The following is a 17,581-nucleotide window of genomic DNA, read 5'->3' on the forward strand; positions in this document are numbered from 1 at the left end:
TTAGTCTCCTCATTTGAAAAACAAGACTGGCTACTTTGTAAGGGTCCTTGGAGCCCTCATTCCCTATAAACTGATTGATGGAACTGGTTTTGTGGAAGCCAAGCGGCATATAACATTCCAGGTGAGAGGAAATGGCTATACTGTCCAGAGATTTGTGAGTGAGTGCTACAAAGGCATTTTTGTAAAAGAGAATGATATTAGTCTCCTCATTTGAAAAACAAGACTGGCTACTTTGTAAGGGTCCTTGGAGCCCTCATTCCCTATAAACTGATTGATGGAACTGGTTTTGTGGAAGCCAAGCGGCATATAACATTCCAGGTGAGAGGAAATGGCTATACTGTCCAGAGATTTGTGAGTGAGTGCTACAAAGGCATTTTTGTAAAAGAGAATGATATTAAGGTCTGTGACTAATTTGGTTTTTATGACTTTAGCTAAACTTTTTTGAATCCATATTTTCAGGGGACTATGGCCTCCTGAAGAGAAAATGTACAAATAAATAAGACTGGGTGTTTGATCGGTTCCATTTTTAGCTCAAACATTTTTGCTTCCCGTTGTTACAGTCATATTGGTCAGAGTTGGATTAAGAGTTAATCCTCAATCTCAGAAATGTTCATTTGCATAAACAAATATTTTCCTCTCCATCCCAGCACACAACCCTCCTGGGGACTGAGGAGATCATGCGTAGATAATATACCGTCTGAGAAAGCACAAAGAAACACATCCCAGTCTAGAAAATAGATCATGCAGTCTAGTTGTGAGGGTCAAAAACGACTACTTCTTTTTGTTTTCCTATTAGGAAAAATGTGCAGTGTTGAGAAGCTCCCATCCCCTCCTACCTTCTCTGGAAAGGGACTGAGACTTGGTATATTCCTGTTCCCTAACTTTGTTCATGGTTGATGGTCAGCGTTTTCACTTGTGAGAATGTCTCTATCGATTAAGTGAGTCTTCTCTCTCGAGGCCAGGGTGCCCCGCCTCTCTTCTGGTTGGTCTTGCACATCAGGCAGACACGTGGAAGCCACAGCAGTTGTACGTCACGGCCATGTTCCCCGGGGTATCCTGATGACGGGGAGGCACTACAGAAAGACAACCTCTAACCCACAGTGATTCCAGCTAATTTCTATTTGGATTATGTGCTATTTTTATATTGAGCTTGTCTGATACTTGTTCAAAGTCAGTCTCCAGGCACTAGAGAATAAACTTTCCGTAATATTGTAAGTGACCATACAGGTACATAATGCAGCCATAATAATTATCAATGTAAAAATATCCTGAATGTAAAACAATTATGCAGAGTAAATTCTGATGTACAAATTGTTTGATTGAATATTTGCTGCTTTGTGGCCTAATCACACTCGGGCTATGTGGCTAATTCTATCAAATGAGTGGCATCATTTCAGGAAGGTGGAAACACTATAAGTAAATCTTTTCCAGCACTTTCCCAAAACAAATAGGGTACATTTTATAATACTGTTAGGCAGGTGCTTAACTGCAGCTGAGCAAGTTTGGGATAACCACAAAATGTTTGGTTATTCGTTACATCCTTGCCTTCATGGAATTACAAAAATGCCTGTGGTGGCCAAAGTTTCCTTATGGTTGAGTCCAAGTCTTCTCTGTCTGTCTGTCCTGTATTCCTTTGGTGGCCCACATGAGAGCCGCCATCCACAATGCCCCACTGCATCATCCGACCAACCACAGCCAAATTAAACACAGAGAATGCTTGAGTCATTGGGGCTCACAGCTATGTGTGTCTCCACTAAAAGTTAAACTTGAATTCCAGTATATGCTTGTGATTATTCTTAAGCTAAACAACTCTCAATAGATAAACTAGTTTGTAGGAGTTATGAAAGAATTTTTATTGATTCTGATTCATTCGCTATTAATAGGTATCCTCTCCAAGTAAGGTACATTTATCGATTTATTTCCCAATTTGAGTGGAACAATTGGAATCTCTGATATCTCCTCCAATGAGAAATCTGAAACTGTAAAAATACTTACGTTATTTCTACAGAATTTATCACTACTTATTTCATCAATGCCTCAGTACTTCCAAGCTGGACTGTGGGCCTCTTCTGAAAAGCCCTGCCCACTTTACACACGTTGTGAGGTATAGCCACATGGCCAATTCAAATCCTACTCTCACTATTTTATTCCCACTCCATAGGCTCCAAAGCTAAACCAGGAATCGCTCTGAACTCTCTTGGGCTCCTCAACAACACAAGAACGCTGTCTTACTTAGCTTTGAACTTTCACTGCACTTTCAAGAAAAGGTACCCACACTGGTTGAAAAATAAAATAAGAATACATACATAAATGAACTGAATGGTAGAGAGCCTACAGGTTTTTATTTTCTAATTTAAGAAAAATATATTTCATTATGGCTTCTTTTCACACACTTTAAATGTTAAAACTTATTTGGACAAAATATTCAATATACTTTTTATAGTAATTCATTTGCTAACTATATAATTCTCATTCTTTCTTAGGTAAAGTGTTTCAGATGCTACCACCTGAATTCCTATTTAATTTTCTTTTTCTTTCTCAATCCTTCTCTTTATTCTGTTAAAATATGTGAGCTAAAACAGTGCATCCAAATGCCACATAAGGTGGTATGATTCATTACGACAAATTGAACTGAATAACACTGGTGAGAGACTAGAACATTTTAGATAGTCTGAACTCTTCCTCCTGACTCGGGACTTTAAGAAAATTACAACTCTGAGATTTGGTATTCTCACTTAAAATGTACCAGGTACAACCACAGATATCCTTAAACAATCTCTTCTAGAGAACTGATTCTCTATATTCTGTGAGGCTAGGGTTGCTAGAAAACAATAATAAAATTCATGAGTAGGTAATATAGTCAACTGTGTAAATCAAGGGTCCACAAACTGCTCCACAGGCCACACTCGGTCCTGTTTCTGTAAATAAAGTTTTATTCAAGCACAGTCACATCTCTTTGTGTATGTATTGCCTATGTCTGCAAAACCCAAATAACTGGCCTCACAGAGAGAAACTCTGCCAATCCCTCGTCTGAATGAGGTGCACTGAAATATGTATGACTTCCAGCCTGGTGACCGCTCCTCTGTTCTCTGAAGGAGACCTGGAATGTTGCCATTAGAAATGTAAAAACGCATGCTTTGGGAAGATAAACACTTCAAACCTGAAGCTGACAGCTCCGTGGTGAAAAATCAAGTGAGCCCTACCTGGGAGGCTGCAGAAGGAAAACGGGACTCCAGTGGGCCAATCACCAACCGTGAGACGACCCAATGGGACCACTTTCAGCACATCATGACCTAACATGTTTGAACCGTGAAAACCATTCATTGAGCAAGGAAGGCAGACACATTAAAACATAAAACTCCTGTGTGAACCCACATTCATGACTTCCAGAGACAAGGAGTCCTCTTCCACGGTGATTGAGTGCAGCCAGACGGGGTCGCCAACCCGGGAGGGGATGCTGAAGGAGATAAGAGTGTGAAGGAAATTCCTGGAGGGATTAATATTTTCTATACCTTTGTTCGTAATGGCAGAATTCGTGGAACTGAGAACTGTGCACTGGACCATACATAGGTATAACGTTTTTGGTAGTGACTGCTCGATGCAAGGGTTTTGTTTTCTGTATGTCCATGATGTAGCTTCGGAAGCCCTACAGGCCTTTAAACTCAGTCCCAGCAGAGACTTTCCCTCCACCCTAGTAGCTCAGGGCTAAGGTGAGCACAGTAGAGGTGAGGAAGGGGGAGGGCGTGGTTTCTGAGAGGGGGGAATACCCTGTCAACTTGCTGAGACCATTTCCTTCATTCATGCCTCAGTTTGGAGATCCGGTCACTCACAAAAACAAAAAAGTAAAGCCTCCCCAAAAGCAGAAATTATGAGAAAATAGTGAAATGGATATTTCCCTTAAATTGTGTGTATGTTTTTTATTGCACTATTAACAAACAAGGAGAAAATATTCTACAACATGCTCACATGTTCCTCATAAGTCTACTTTTTGTAAAAATATGATGTTTCTGCTAACCTTAAGTCAGCACATCTAGCGCACATGAAATCAGTAAGATTCACCTTTCAAAGGCCACAGTGACTGCGGAGCACTGTCGAGCCGAGCCGAGGAGCCCGGAGCCTGGCAGGTAGGCAAGGGCTCAGCTCTTGCTCCCAGGGCCCACTGGTTGCTTCATGGGAGAACTATGTGGCAGTCTGCTTCCGGAAACATTTTCAACCTTGTTTTTCTTTATATGAAGTCTCGGACAGTTGAGCCTCTGGAGACAGTAACTGGATTATTCGTTTCTTAGGGTTGTGGCAGGGGAGGTTGAGGAGAGGTGGAAAGGTAAGAGTATGAGAAAGAAGAAGATTCTATTCTGTAGGGTCAATATGAGCCAGAATTGACTCCATAGCAACAGACTGGGCTTTTAATGGGTTGGGTGGTGTATTTCACCACCCACTGGTTCCTTATATGACTTTTTTTTTAATAGTAGTTCTTTGGGAAAATATCCCAAGGGATTTTCCCCCTTGCCCCCCCCCCCACCCCCCGAGTTACCATTGCCTTAGTTTTCTAGCCCAGAGAGTGTATTACTTTTGCTCATCGGGTTGATTGACATTTCTTAGGTAAGCTGTAAACAATTTGATGTTTGATATTTTTTTCTCTGCCCTGGGCTGCAACCTGCCTAATGATTGATCTATTCTACATAATGTGTAGTTTTTGATAAATATACCATAGGCTATATAAATAAGATGACTAGGTGAATGAATGAAGTAGCTATGATCCACCAAAGGGATTGGTTATTTTGGGTCCTGCTGGGAGGATCTTGAAACTGAATTGCTTACAAACGCAGTCAATCCTACAGAGGTTTCAGAAGGAAGAAAGAAGCAAACGATACAAAAGAGTCAAGAAGAGAGAAGAAACAGAAAGCCAGGAGGTAAGGACCCTCCTGAAGGAGCTACAGCACAGGTCAAGGCCTCTACCACTGAAGATAGAGTGAGGACTGGGAGTGTCCCTGGGGCAGAATCGGTGGTGACAGCAGAAACCTGCTGCTCAGAATGCAGCTAGGAGAGCTGAACAAAATTGCTACACTAGCTGTGACCGGATCAGCTAACACAAAGGAGGCCAAAGGGAGATGAAGAGCCGGTCCTAGGAGGTTACGGTGAGGTGAGCATGACTGAGAGGGAGGGGGCATGGCGACAGCAGGGCCTGACGGCTTACATGACTGAGAGAAACTGCGAGAGCTGTCCTGCACAGAAAAAAGGGTTGTGCTTTCTTTCTAGTTCTGAAGAACCTTCTAGACTTTGCTTACATGTTTCCTGATTCTGATCCCAGGTTACACTCTGCTACTCTTGAATAAACTGTAAGTATGGTCAGTGTAAGCATTACAACATATTATCAATCCCAGAGGAGAAGCAGAGAATGCCATGGAAGGGATGGCTATTGACAAAATTGGTAAAAATAAATAAATAAATAAAAATTAAAAAGTCTGGGGAGTATAAGTATATGTTTGACCTCCACTGCCTTGGAATCAGCTTTGGGCAACGCTTGATTCTAATCACCCCAAAAAAAACAAAAAACAAATTCACTGCCACTGAATCAGTGCTGACTCTTCACAACCTACAGGGCAGGGTAGAACTGCCCTTGTGTGTTTCCAATACTGCAACTGTTAACAGGAGTAGAAAGCCTCATCTTTCTCCCTTGGAGTGACTAATGGTTTCAAACTGCCAACTTTGTGGTTAGCTGCCCTGTGCATAACCACCACACCACCAGGACTGTTTTTGTATTACACTAAGCAAGTTCTAATGCTACAACTACTGCCACGTAACTGTTGTCTTTATTCTTTAACAAAATAGAGTCACAGCACTACTATTCCTAGTAATTGCTATACATTTCCAAATATCTGAAAACAACAACAAAAACCTGTCTTGCTTACGGATAGGCTGTACTTTAAAAACAACAACAACAACAACAACAAAAACACCTTAAAAGCAAGCATCTTATAGATAGGCTTTTCTGATTCAGGTATCTTGATAGAAATAAACCAAATTCTACCTAGGATAATTGAATATGTTAAAATTGGACAATAATTCTGGCTACTCTACCCCAAACATCAATCAAGTAAGAAAACTTTACGGAAATCAAACAAGTGTTACTACACAATTGGTACAGGTCAGCAGGTACTATGGTGGGCTCTCGGCGGAAGCGCGAAGACTCTGGGGTGGATGAGAAATATGCAAGCTCCTGGTGCATGCGAAGGGGGACGTCTTCACACAGTCTGTTTAAATAGGATTAGGGCAGACCGCACAGAGGCTTACTTTCAATTGTGGTGCGCCAGAATCTTTCCACGAGTGCCTGGCAGCATTATGAGGATGACTCCGTTTTATCTGATCCGTAACGAGGGGGGTTTTAACTGACAAATGACCAGGAGTCCTAACAGAGCCAGGTTGACGCTAAGCTATCATACCCTTTCTGTAGTTTCCAACTGTACCACTTCGGTGATTCCAGAAACTGCTTTCTCATGCTGAATTCCTTTTGTCCTACTACAACTTCTGATAGAAACATTCTTCCCCAAGGCCCATCTACAGATGAACACAGCATGTTCAGAGAAAAGCAGTCGTCTGTTTCTAATATACCAAATCTCTCCAACAATGACTGTGCCCTAGTACAACCTGCACGGTCTTCATCGAGCAAGCATGCTAGCACTTCACTGCAAGGCTCTCTGATGTTGAAGGTAGGGAAGGCATTTAGCAGCGAACAAAAGGCACAATCAGCTTGTCCTGACAATACTTAGGTGCTATTACAAAGTGTCATCCGATTGGAAAAAGAAAGAGTGTGAACGGAGTTTACGTAGGAGACTACATGTGTGATCCACAGAGCCTACCTCTGATTCATTCCACTCTGCATCTAGTAGCCTGGAATCTTCTGCTTCACCTTCCTGCTTCCTGTTCATCAGCTCCTGCAACTATACGAGTTAGAAGCCTCCAGCTTATATCTGACCTGTGTAGTTGCACCAAACTGAACTTATCTACTTCTTCAACTATGCAAATCATTTCTTGATTTCCATCTCGTTCTGTATACATCCAAATGCACTCATCACTGGCTTTGCTTCACTAGGGAACCCAACTGAACACGGCTGAGAGGAGATTTTTCAGCTTTTGATAAGTTTTTAAAGTCCCCTTACTCCCCTTGGGGCTGCCTTTTATGTCTCTTTGCCACCCCATGAACTAAGTGTTTAGAAGGAATAGTTCTTACTGGTTGCTTCAACTCTACCTCATACTCACTTTTCAACCCACAAGAAATCGGCTTCCTCTACAACACCATCAAACCCTCACAAATATTCACACGATAAAGCCAGTGAAGGATTTTCGGCCTTTACCTTGTTAGTCATTTGGCTACCTTTGTTGGGACTGGCTACTCATTCCATCACTAATAGCTTGACTTCTGTCATGCTCCTCTCCTTGTGTCTTCTGTCACTGGTCCCGATGCTCTGTCCTTACCTAATGGGGATGGCCCCTCGGCTGTCCCTCTGGTCTCCTGCTGTCTCTACACATCCACTCTTCATTCCGAACAGATCTCAAGAGGTATTCCCGGTAGTTTGGAATATTTCCGAAGCACTCAAGCCCTCCTTCCATAAATGTGTTGCGTTTTCAGCCGTGATTTCCCTCCCAACTTGTTTAGCCAACTTCCTGTGGGGCCTGTTTAGACCAACTAACTATACTTAACTAAAACTCAAGCGTTCAGATACTGACTCGTCATTTCCCATCCAGAATCCACTCCTTCACCAGAATCTCCAATTTCCGCTAATAACATCCCCACATCATATTTTCCTGGTCTTCAGTATATGTTTAGTCATCAAATCACATCAACTTCATTGCTATTTCCCAACAGGATCAGTTGCTCCCACCCTAGCCTCCATCGTTGCTACTTGAACACTTAATTACTCCCTATCCCTTCTCGTGATTCTCCTTAAACTGGAACAACACAAGCAAGCAGTTACAAGATTATGATTTTGATTTTATGGATTTTAAGAGTTCTTAATTAGATGAATGTAGTCATAAATTAGATTGGACACGGTCAGGGCAAGGAGAGGAGAAGGGAAGATAATAGAAGAAAGAATAAAGTTTGGTTAACTAAGTAGAGCTAATTTTTTAACATATCTCTTAAAAGTTCTCCAGAGAACTTTTAGTAAAGCACTTTCAGAAATTCTAAAGAGAATTGGTGCTAATTTTTTTAAATAGCATGATAAGCCCCTTTTTTAGCTTCTGGTTGGTTAAGATGGTATCATTGAAATCGGCTTCACTTGGCCTTCTTTAAGCAATGAAGCATGTTGTTTAATTGGTATTGACTCGTGGCTCCACAGAGGATGACACAGCTTTGCATATGCACAGCATGGCCTGCATTTTCCAATTACATAGTTCCAGCAACTGAAAAGGGTGGGAGTGCTCTACAAGAGAGCTTTCTGCAACTAAGCATAGTTCAGATTTTATAAAAAACAGTTACCAAGTTGACCTTGTAATCACTGAGCTTTATAAGTAAGGAGGGAGAGGATTTTAAATTGTGCTATGTTAAAAAAAATAAGAGGGGCCATGCAATCTGTTTTTCAAAACAGAATTTATGGAAACTTGCAGTCAGCCCTTTTCCCCTTTAATTCCTTACACTGTTGAGGTCAGCAAATGTTTTTCTTTGAATGTGCCAATGAAAAGTCACAGCAAGTGTGTTTTTAAGACTCTCCAAGTTACACTTAGCAAGATAGCATTCATGGTAGTTATAACAGTGTTTGAAAGGAAACGAAGGAAATGGCATTCTATAATCTAAATCACGGATTCTCTGGTTCTATGCCCCAGTTAGGGCCACGTTTTCCCTCCTTTATGCTTTGCTGCTGTTGACTTGTTACTGAATATATCAGATCATACTCTGGGGAAGTGGGGACCAGGGAGGAGAGAGGGGGGCTGGAAGAGAACTGTGATGGTTGGAGGAGGTGGCGAAGGATCAGCAGAACTTAAGTGGCTTAGACCCTGTAAACCTGTAGGCAAGACACACTCCCATACTTTGCTTACAGAGATTGTTCCATGCAGTTCTCATTCATGGTTGGTCTTTCATGAAACTTAGTGCCTATTAGTAAAATACCCTGAATTCTTTGGATGATTAAGAATAGTGGGAAGAGGCTTTTAAAGTCATGGGGTGAGCTGAGAGGTACAGAGCACTGTTTATATATAAATACAAGAAGGTTTGATCTCTATTGTTTTGATGTCCCAAGAACCAAGGTTTATTTAAATGAATACCTGTTTTAAAAGCATAAGCACCTAGTCTCTGGCGACCAGATGATTGACCTTTCCAGAGGATTCATGCCCAGAAGAACATGAGCTCAGGATGCATTTTCTAAAAGGAAATTAGTTCCTGGAGACCATTTTAGCTCTATGCCATCCAAGGCTCTACAGTCATTAGTGATAAGGGCAGCTGGTACTCAGGCTTGTGGGAGATGATGTACGACTGAAGGGGTCTGAATCTCCACAGTCTATCTTATCTCAGAGTAAATTTATGAGCAGAATTTGGCAACAACCCCCCAAAAAACACTGACCGCCACAATCTATCTCTAGGGTTTGGCTCAGTTCCATTGTGAAACTTGACCATATTTTGAGACAGGAAAGATAAAGGTTTTCTTAATTCTCAGAGTGTTTCTTCTCAAAATAACTATTATTTTGTAAATCATACTGGAAGGGACTAAGAAATGTGTCTTTAATCACAGAAATCTATTTTAGTACTGAAAGGAAGCAATTCTCAAAACTAAAATAAAAATTCTAAGAATGGATACTAAAAACATGAACCTAGGATTAAATGATTTTTAAAATTGCTTTACTCCACCCCACCCCCAAAGAAAATCACAAAAAAATTTCCTACAGTTTGGATCTCATTTTCTTGGTCAATTTGAATGCCTTCTTTAGTACATTTTATCTAGTTTCAACTATTGTTATATCTTGGATTATTAACAAATATGAATCTGTTAGAGCATGAAGAGCAAGAACATGACTTTTAAAACATACTAACTGAATTTCCTCTAAGTGATTACAAGATTTCTCAAATTAAGTATTTATATTCATTTATATTTAACTCATTTAATCCTTATTCCTCCATTAAAACAGAATAGAAATGATCACAAAAGGAAATTACAGAATGACAATGATCAAAACACCTTCCATGAGTAACAGGAGCCCTGGTGTCTGGTGGCATATTGGGTTACTTGTTGGACTGTTAACCAGAAGGTCAGCAGTTCGAAACTTCTAACCACTAGAGAGGAGAAAAATGAGGCTTTCTATTTCCATAAGGTGTTACAATCTCCAAAACTCACAAGGGCAATTTCCTCTGCCCTGTAGAATTGCTATGAGTTAGAATCAAGTCAACGGCAGTGAGATCTGCTCTATGAGCAACGATGGCTGAAGGTGAAAGGGGAATACAGCAGAACAAATCTGACCCTTAAGAAATTTATTATCAAATTAAGCTAGGAGAAAAAAACCTAAAAGCTTAATAAACTAATTAATGTCATAAGATTGAAATAACATGCTAAAAGCACAAGTTCTAGTAAAAGGTGGAGTGGCACCCTAGCTTTAGCACTCACTACCTTGTGTGATCTTGGGCTAGTTTCTCTGTCCTTCAGTTTCTTCCTCCTTCATAAGACCAATGTAAAGTTTTAAACAAGGAGCTCTGGTGGCGTAGTGTGTAACATGTTGGTCTGCTAACTTTAAGGTCAGCAATTCAAAACCACTAGCCACTCCAAGGAAGAAAGAAGAGGTTTCCTACTCCAGTAAAGATTTACACTCTTGAAAATCCACAGGCTCAGCTCTGTGAGTTGGAAATGACTCGCTGGCAGGGAACTGAGAGTGAAGGTTTGAATGAAATAATTAATGTCAAATTCTTAATGTACTTTCTCACACATAGTAAATCCTCAATAGAAAGAGTGGGATTTTTTTTTAAAGGATCAACATCACAAGTAATAATGAATTATCAAATGTTAGTAGTGGTGGTTCAAAGGCAGGTGAGAATTCCCCTAGACACTGTTGCCAAAGAAATCTTCCTGTTTCTCTGACTATATTTATTCTTTTCAATGTGTTCATATCGCCAACCACTTAAATGTGTGTTTAGTCTTAACCACTGTGAATTTAAGGCTCCTGCCAGATCTTTTTAAGTAGCAGAGTAAAGCTGAGGGGAAAGTGAACAGAAAAAAGATTAAATGTCTATGTATTAGTTATAACTCTTGGCCATTTAAAATATTGTCTTAAACATCTGTCAGATCTCTCTACATACCTGGAAAAAGGTAAATGTCTTGATAGATCTTTGAATAAAGGTGAATGCACTGATTGTTTTCTAAATTGTTTTTCCATAAGTGAATATTGAATAGGAAGCTTCACGGGGATTAATTTCTCTACATATTGCAGATGTAAAAAGTACAGAGTTGACAACAAAATCTTAAGATATGTATAGATTTATCTTAACTATAAAAGACAAAAAATATATATAAAAGACAACCGGAGTTACAGTGCAGAATTATTGAAATACAACAAATACAGCTCAACTGTTTGGCAATTAATATATATATATATATATGTATCATAAAAGAAAAGGTACAGGTACATGTGGGGAGAAAAGGTTATTTGTCTTATCTTTAAGTATCTCCCTTTCAAGGTATTTATTAATAAGACTGGTACAATACTATTAAATAAACGACAGGCTTTATTCTAACAGCAATGTTACAACAAGCAACCTGGCAGGTCGGCTCGTAAGCAGGTGATTAAAGTTATCAACAGTACTGGTAGATCAACATCATGTACTCCATAATATGATTTACTGAGATAGACCTAACCTCCTGTCTGTGGGGTTTTCACTAAATAAACTAAACTTCAACCTGACTATGAGAAGAGCAGAGACTCTTTTCTACAAAATAAGAACTAATCCTAAAAATGTAAAAATAAAAGTCAAGATCACCAAGGACACAGGCACATGATCACATACTGTAAGATTCTGAAGACCTGACAGGTAAATTCAGTTAAGATCTGGATTAAAATCTAGGACAGAAAAAACAAGGCCTTAGTTGCAAAATCGGGTAAATCAGAATAAAGCCTGTCATTTACTTAACAGTATTGTACCAATCTTATTATTATTATTTTAGATTTGATAATGGCACCATAATTACACAACATTTTTTAAAGTTAAGAAAGCAGGGGGAAAGTTACATAGGGACTCTGTGCATGTCTAAATGAGTTTAAAATAAAATTTCCCCAAACGTCAACATTTTTACTCACAAGAAGGTGCTCCACAGTAGCCTAAATTCCCTGAATTTCTGTGGACACGTGACTTAAAGCTCAGGATCAGCTGAGCAGGTTCCAAATGGATAGAGCCACTGGCCAAATGTTTAGCCAAATGACAGGATCAAAGGAAAAGGGCCAGATGTTTTCCAACAGCCCTGTGTATGGAGTTCCTCACACTCAGCAGGGACTCTGCTGTAAAAAGAAACCATAGCCCCTCACTCTGGTTTCAACCATACGTAAGCACTGGTCTATAAATACCTTATTCTCTTGTAAGAATCCTATTCCCACTTTCTAAATTTTCAAGGAAAAGTATGCTTATTGTTTTCTGGTATGTGGTAAGGAGGGGCTCACATAAACCTTCCTCAATGCACAATCCAACAAGGATTAACATTTTGAAGTAAGAGTTTTCCTAAATTAATTCATTTCAGAAAGATACTCATAAATAAATTACTAAAATTGCTAATTGTAGTCTTTTCTTCCACATAAAGGAGTATTTTTCAATCATGGCTGAATCCATTTTAATCAAATGATGATCACTATAAAAAGCAACTGTGATATTAGAAAAGAGTATCCCTTTAACTCGTAATGTTGTGGATGGGATCAGAATTCAAAGGATAACCTTGGTTAGCTCCTATATTTGTTTCTGAGGAAGAGTTAGCTCTTCCTCTTTTCTATTTCAGTCCTCTCTCAGGAAGTTTATAGTATAATGAGATAAACATCAAGCACACTCCTGGTCTTTGTATACCTTACCTTCAGAAAAATATTGTACATCGTCATTTGTATGTAACTTAGAATATTCTGGAAAAACTAGATGTTTAGCGTTCTCTTGAACTACCTTTCATTTTGCAGATAAAATGATTGTGTGTGTGTGTGTGTGTGTGTGTGTGTGAACTTCTTTCTTGATTCTAAATAAGGGTCTAGAGAAATTGTCTCTCAAAAATCAAATGATCCTCAGCTATTTGTTTAAACTGAAATGAACATTTTTCATTTTCTTTTAACTTCTCCAAATATAGATGTACAGACACAGATACTGACATCGCATGTTTGTGAAAGGATAACTTTTCTTCTTTCCAAATAAACAGTTATGACTCTGAGGCTCTTGACTGTACCAATAAGTTTTGCAATAGTTTGAAGTGTAACCATGATCTCAAAGGCACCGGACATATAGGACTCCGTCCATTACGGATATAGGGTAGTCAACTAAGAGGTCAAAACAGAATATGGTGACTTGTTTTCTCTAGTTGGGAATAAACCTACATTGTCGATCAGTCCAGAAACTTAAGGTGAAAATATGCTTTACTGCTATAATAATTTTAAGTAAATTCACTTGAAAATAAGTGAGACCAAAATAATTGTTTTAAATTTTTTTTTCATTCAGATCATGTGTACCTCTAAGAACAAACAGCCCTTAGAGCAACTCAAATGAAAAATCCCCAAGACTGAGAAAGAAATATAAAACTATTTTAAATGCTACAGCATATTTCTCCATGCAAAATCAAGGGACAAAAAGATAAGGACAAAAAAGGTTAACTACCTTTCTTTCCAGACAAGATGTCTATCTTTAGCACAGTGAGCTTTCCACGGTGTAGGAAAGAGCTGGAGCAGGGGTAATATGTGTCTTAGAGATCAAGATATTAATTTAACTATGTCATACATAAGGTTAGAAAAACAAACGAAACCTGAGGTGGAATTATTGTCAGTCTATCCCAATCTGGACTCGTTTAGGTGCATGCAATTCCGTCTCAAAGTCAGTGTATCTAAATGATTTAGGATTATGTTTTAGCATTCATTATGTTTCATACACAGCACTATGACTCTATGTGACCGTGCATCAACGCAGGATTGTACAAAATGAATTTGAAGGAATGATCCCTTAAATCTTTTAAAATTCTGAGATGGAAGCTGTAGCAAAACTCAAAACAGACCATTTCAGTTTCAAAACGCCCATTTTCCTTGAAAGACACAGTTCTCTTGATCCCTGCTCTGTTTTTCCACGTTAGGCACAGACACGAGCTTCAACTATATATTACACTACACTTTATATCCACAACGACTGTGATTAAAAATGTTGACAATAATAATAGAGTTAGCACACAAATAAGCTTCCTTCTTAGAGGCAGGCAATAGTCTAAGCAGTTGAAGAAAGCTACCCAAGCCCACACTGTAGTAACTGGAGACAGGGAGGGTCCGGCCAGCTGATCCCATTCCTGAGTAACTGACAGTACACTTCATGGGCTCCCTATTTTAGTGATATAAAAGTGTAGCATCAAAAGAAACAGCAAAGGCGATCCCGCTGCAGTGTGAGGGCTCCAGAGTCCCTGTAGTCTGCAGCCAGTGGTGGGTGGCAGGAGGTCTGGGGGACTGGATCCTTGGATTTCTCAAGAAGAGCTGTCAAGTCCAGGCTTTTATCAGAAGCCTTGATTTGGAAATATTGCATTTCATTCAAGTTTTTTTTCTATAAAAATCCTGTTGACTTGAAAGCCAAATCACTACATTCTTGGGATAAGACTGGTGTCGCACTTATCCTCTACATTGCCCAAAGCCTAGGGTATTGCTGGGCACATAAAGGAGCCATCAACGGGGCTCTCCTTTTGAAAATACAACCATTTTACCTTAGCTACTTTGTAAACTTTTAGGGATACAAAATTTTTTCAACCAATAGTTACTATTCCCTGTGCCAGACCTGCTCTCAGCCCCTGAGCTATCATTGCTGCTGTTACTGTTGTTATGTGCCATCAAATCACTTCTAATGCAGAGACAGGACACATGGCAAAATAGAACTGCCCCACAGACAGGGCTTATCTTGCTGCAGTCTTGAAGGAAGCAGGTCTCCAGTGGTGAGTTCTAAACCCCAACCTTTCTGTTAGTGGCTGAGCATCACAACTGTTGGATATAATGGGGCAAACTGGACAAAACAGTCTAAGAGAGATAGGGCTATTATACTAGTATCTTCATAAGCAAAAGACCTAGGAAACTACAAAAACAAACAAACGTAATCTATGCTATCAAGCACTAAAAGGAGGCGGCTGGTGGCAGAGTGGCTTAAGCACTGGGCTGTTAACTACAAAGCATTGGGCTGTTACCTGGTGATTCATACCCACCAGTTTCTCAGGAGGACGATGAAGCATCTGTTGCACAAACATTTTCAGTCTCAGAAATGTTAAAGAGCAGTTTTGCTCTATCCTCTCGAGTAGGGATGAGTCAAAATGGATTTGGTTTGATTTTGAAACAAGAGCTAAAGAAAGTCAGACACACTCTGGCTTATGTTTTCTCCTATCACACTGGTAAAGACTCAACAAATTGAGTTACAAATATTTAAAGGAATTTAAAAGAGAGGGCATGACTTTAAACTTGAGTGCTGTTTTTCAGAAGCAACACAATATGATCTTGCTCCTCCGCTTGAAAGGAAGTATTGATCAGTAGTTAGTGAGTCAAAGGTTAATAACTTGGGTCTGATTATTTCTACCATCAGATCTGTGCGTAATGATGTCCTCTGGCTTCTTGCAATTATGGAAGCTTTTTTCTGACTTTTAGTGCTGGGAACCAAGGAAGTTAGTTATTTTCTTGTTATTCAGTTGCAAGGGGTTCACTGAAGCTATCTCGTGCATCACAGGGTGGGAGGTACAAAGGTCCAGGAAGAGGACAAGGGCAGTTATGCCAAATGCAAAGATAGAACAGCGCAAGACTAATTGGCAGCAGCCTGATGAAACACTGGTCATAGCATGCAACTCGCACATAGTTATTCTACAAGGCCACAGGTTGAGTTCATGGAACTTCTCCCTAATGTTTGCTTGAAAACAGATGTAGTTTCTGATAGGGCCAAATGGCAGCATCTGGCTACTACTATGAGACAGCTGCTGGGAGTTAAGAGACAGGCAGCTATAGTAGAATCATTTCAAAAATGCACAAACCTTCCCATCAAGTTGCTTGCATTTCCCTAGCTCTTAGAGATTACTGACTCCACAATCCAACTAATTATAGATGATGACTCTGTTTAGGACAAACAAAACAAAAACCCACAACAAATTAAATGCAAGGTTTTGTCTTCAAGTAGCCTTCAAGTTGTAAGAAGAGAGTGGCGATCTCTTATAACCGGAAGCAAAATATTATTTTCTTATTGTCTTTATATCAAAAGTAGATTTCCCACAGCCTACTCTGTTTGGAAGAAACAATATTTTCTTTGTTAGCCAAGCCTAACACAGATCTCATGCAATGCCATTGGCTCTTCTCATGGCTACTAGTCAAAGGATACAGTCCACGGAATAAAGGCACAATCTGTTGAAGTCATCATCTATCAATTAAGCTTTCTATCAATTAATCTAAGAAACACATTGATTGGCACATAACTAAAAATAAAAATGTAAGAGAACAGAAATGATTGAAAATAAATAGGCTGAAAATTAAGCACCCACTCAAATTGTCCACTTTAAAGAAAAGTACTAATTAAATGCCAAGAAAATATCCACATTTAAGCAAATAAAACTTCTAAATACCAAACCATTACACTTATTATTGTAATAATGTGTCACCCACTGAATCTCCCTAGGGATTTTTAACACGTTTGGTTTAGTTCATGAAAATCTCAGTGTATCTAGTAGATACCTCTAGTATCTAGTAGATAAACATCGATAACAGTAATTTAAAATAGTTCCGATTTATAAAATCTAAAAGGAACATCCTGAGATTTTGCTCCAAATGAAAGATTGTGTTTGCAATGAATGCATAAAGTCAACATTAGCAGTAACACAATAATCATGCACATGTGTTTATAAAACCGAAAATATTTATAATCTAGATTTTTTTTGTTGTATTGTTTTGTTTTTCAGTCTATAGAACTTTACTTTTTCTCCATCTATGTTTTCCCATGAAGTTAGTAAAGAAGTTCTGCATAGCCCACTAGGGGATTAGGACAAGGTTTTTTAATTGTCTTTCATTTTTTGGCTAATGCTCCATCTTCATTGAAGATCATTTAAAAAAGAAGTTTCCCCAGATTTTCGGGGTGAATTGGGCGGAATACAGTGCCTGTCTCCTCAAATCTACAAGTCGGCGGCTAGCTCCGCCGGCCAGCGACTGAGGCTTCTCTTCCACGGACTCCCCACTTCCGACCGAGCGCGATACAAAGACTCGTCCAGGAGTTCGTGCAGGGCCCCCACCTTGACACCAGCATCCGGCACGGACGCCAAGGGCACGGCGGCGGGAAGGAAGCCGAGCGAGCGCCGGGTGGGGGTCTTACCTGCGGCCCTGGGGTCCCGCGGCGCCGGGCGGCTGCGCGCCGGAGGAGCGCGAGTGAAAGGCAGTGAGCACC

At 39.7% G+C, this 17,581-nt stretch overlaps 1 protein-coding gene across 1 annotated transcript in view; it reads right to left on the bottom strand.

The window, feature by feature from the left end:
• The window catches only part of ARHGAP28 (Rho GTPase activating protein 28), a gene marked incomplete at its 5' end in the record, with an annotated part of 217,089 nt that extends 199,515 nt beyond the window's left edge, over positions 1 to 17,574 (bottom strand). The window contains one exon of the mRNA XM_045290822.1: positions 17,510 to 17,574. Within this exon, the coding sequence (XP_045146757.1) occupies positions 17,510 to 17,574 (65 nt within the window). The remainder of the gene's footprint in view (positions 1 to 17,509) is intronic.
• Between the last annotated feature and the right edge of the window lie 7 nt (positions 17,575 to 17,581).

This window comes from Echinops telfairi, unplaced genomic scaffold (assembly GCF_000313985.2).
Source record: "Echinops telfairi isolate 266 unplaced genomic scaffold, ASM31398v2 ScPeMD7_57;HRSCAF=196, whole genome shotgun sequence".
NCBI classification, from domain to species: Eukaryota; Metazoa; Chordata; class Mammalia; order Afrosoricida; family Tenrecidae; genus Echinops; species Echinops telfairi.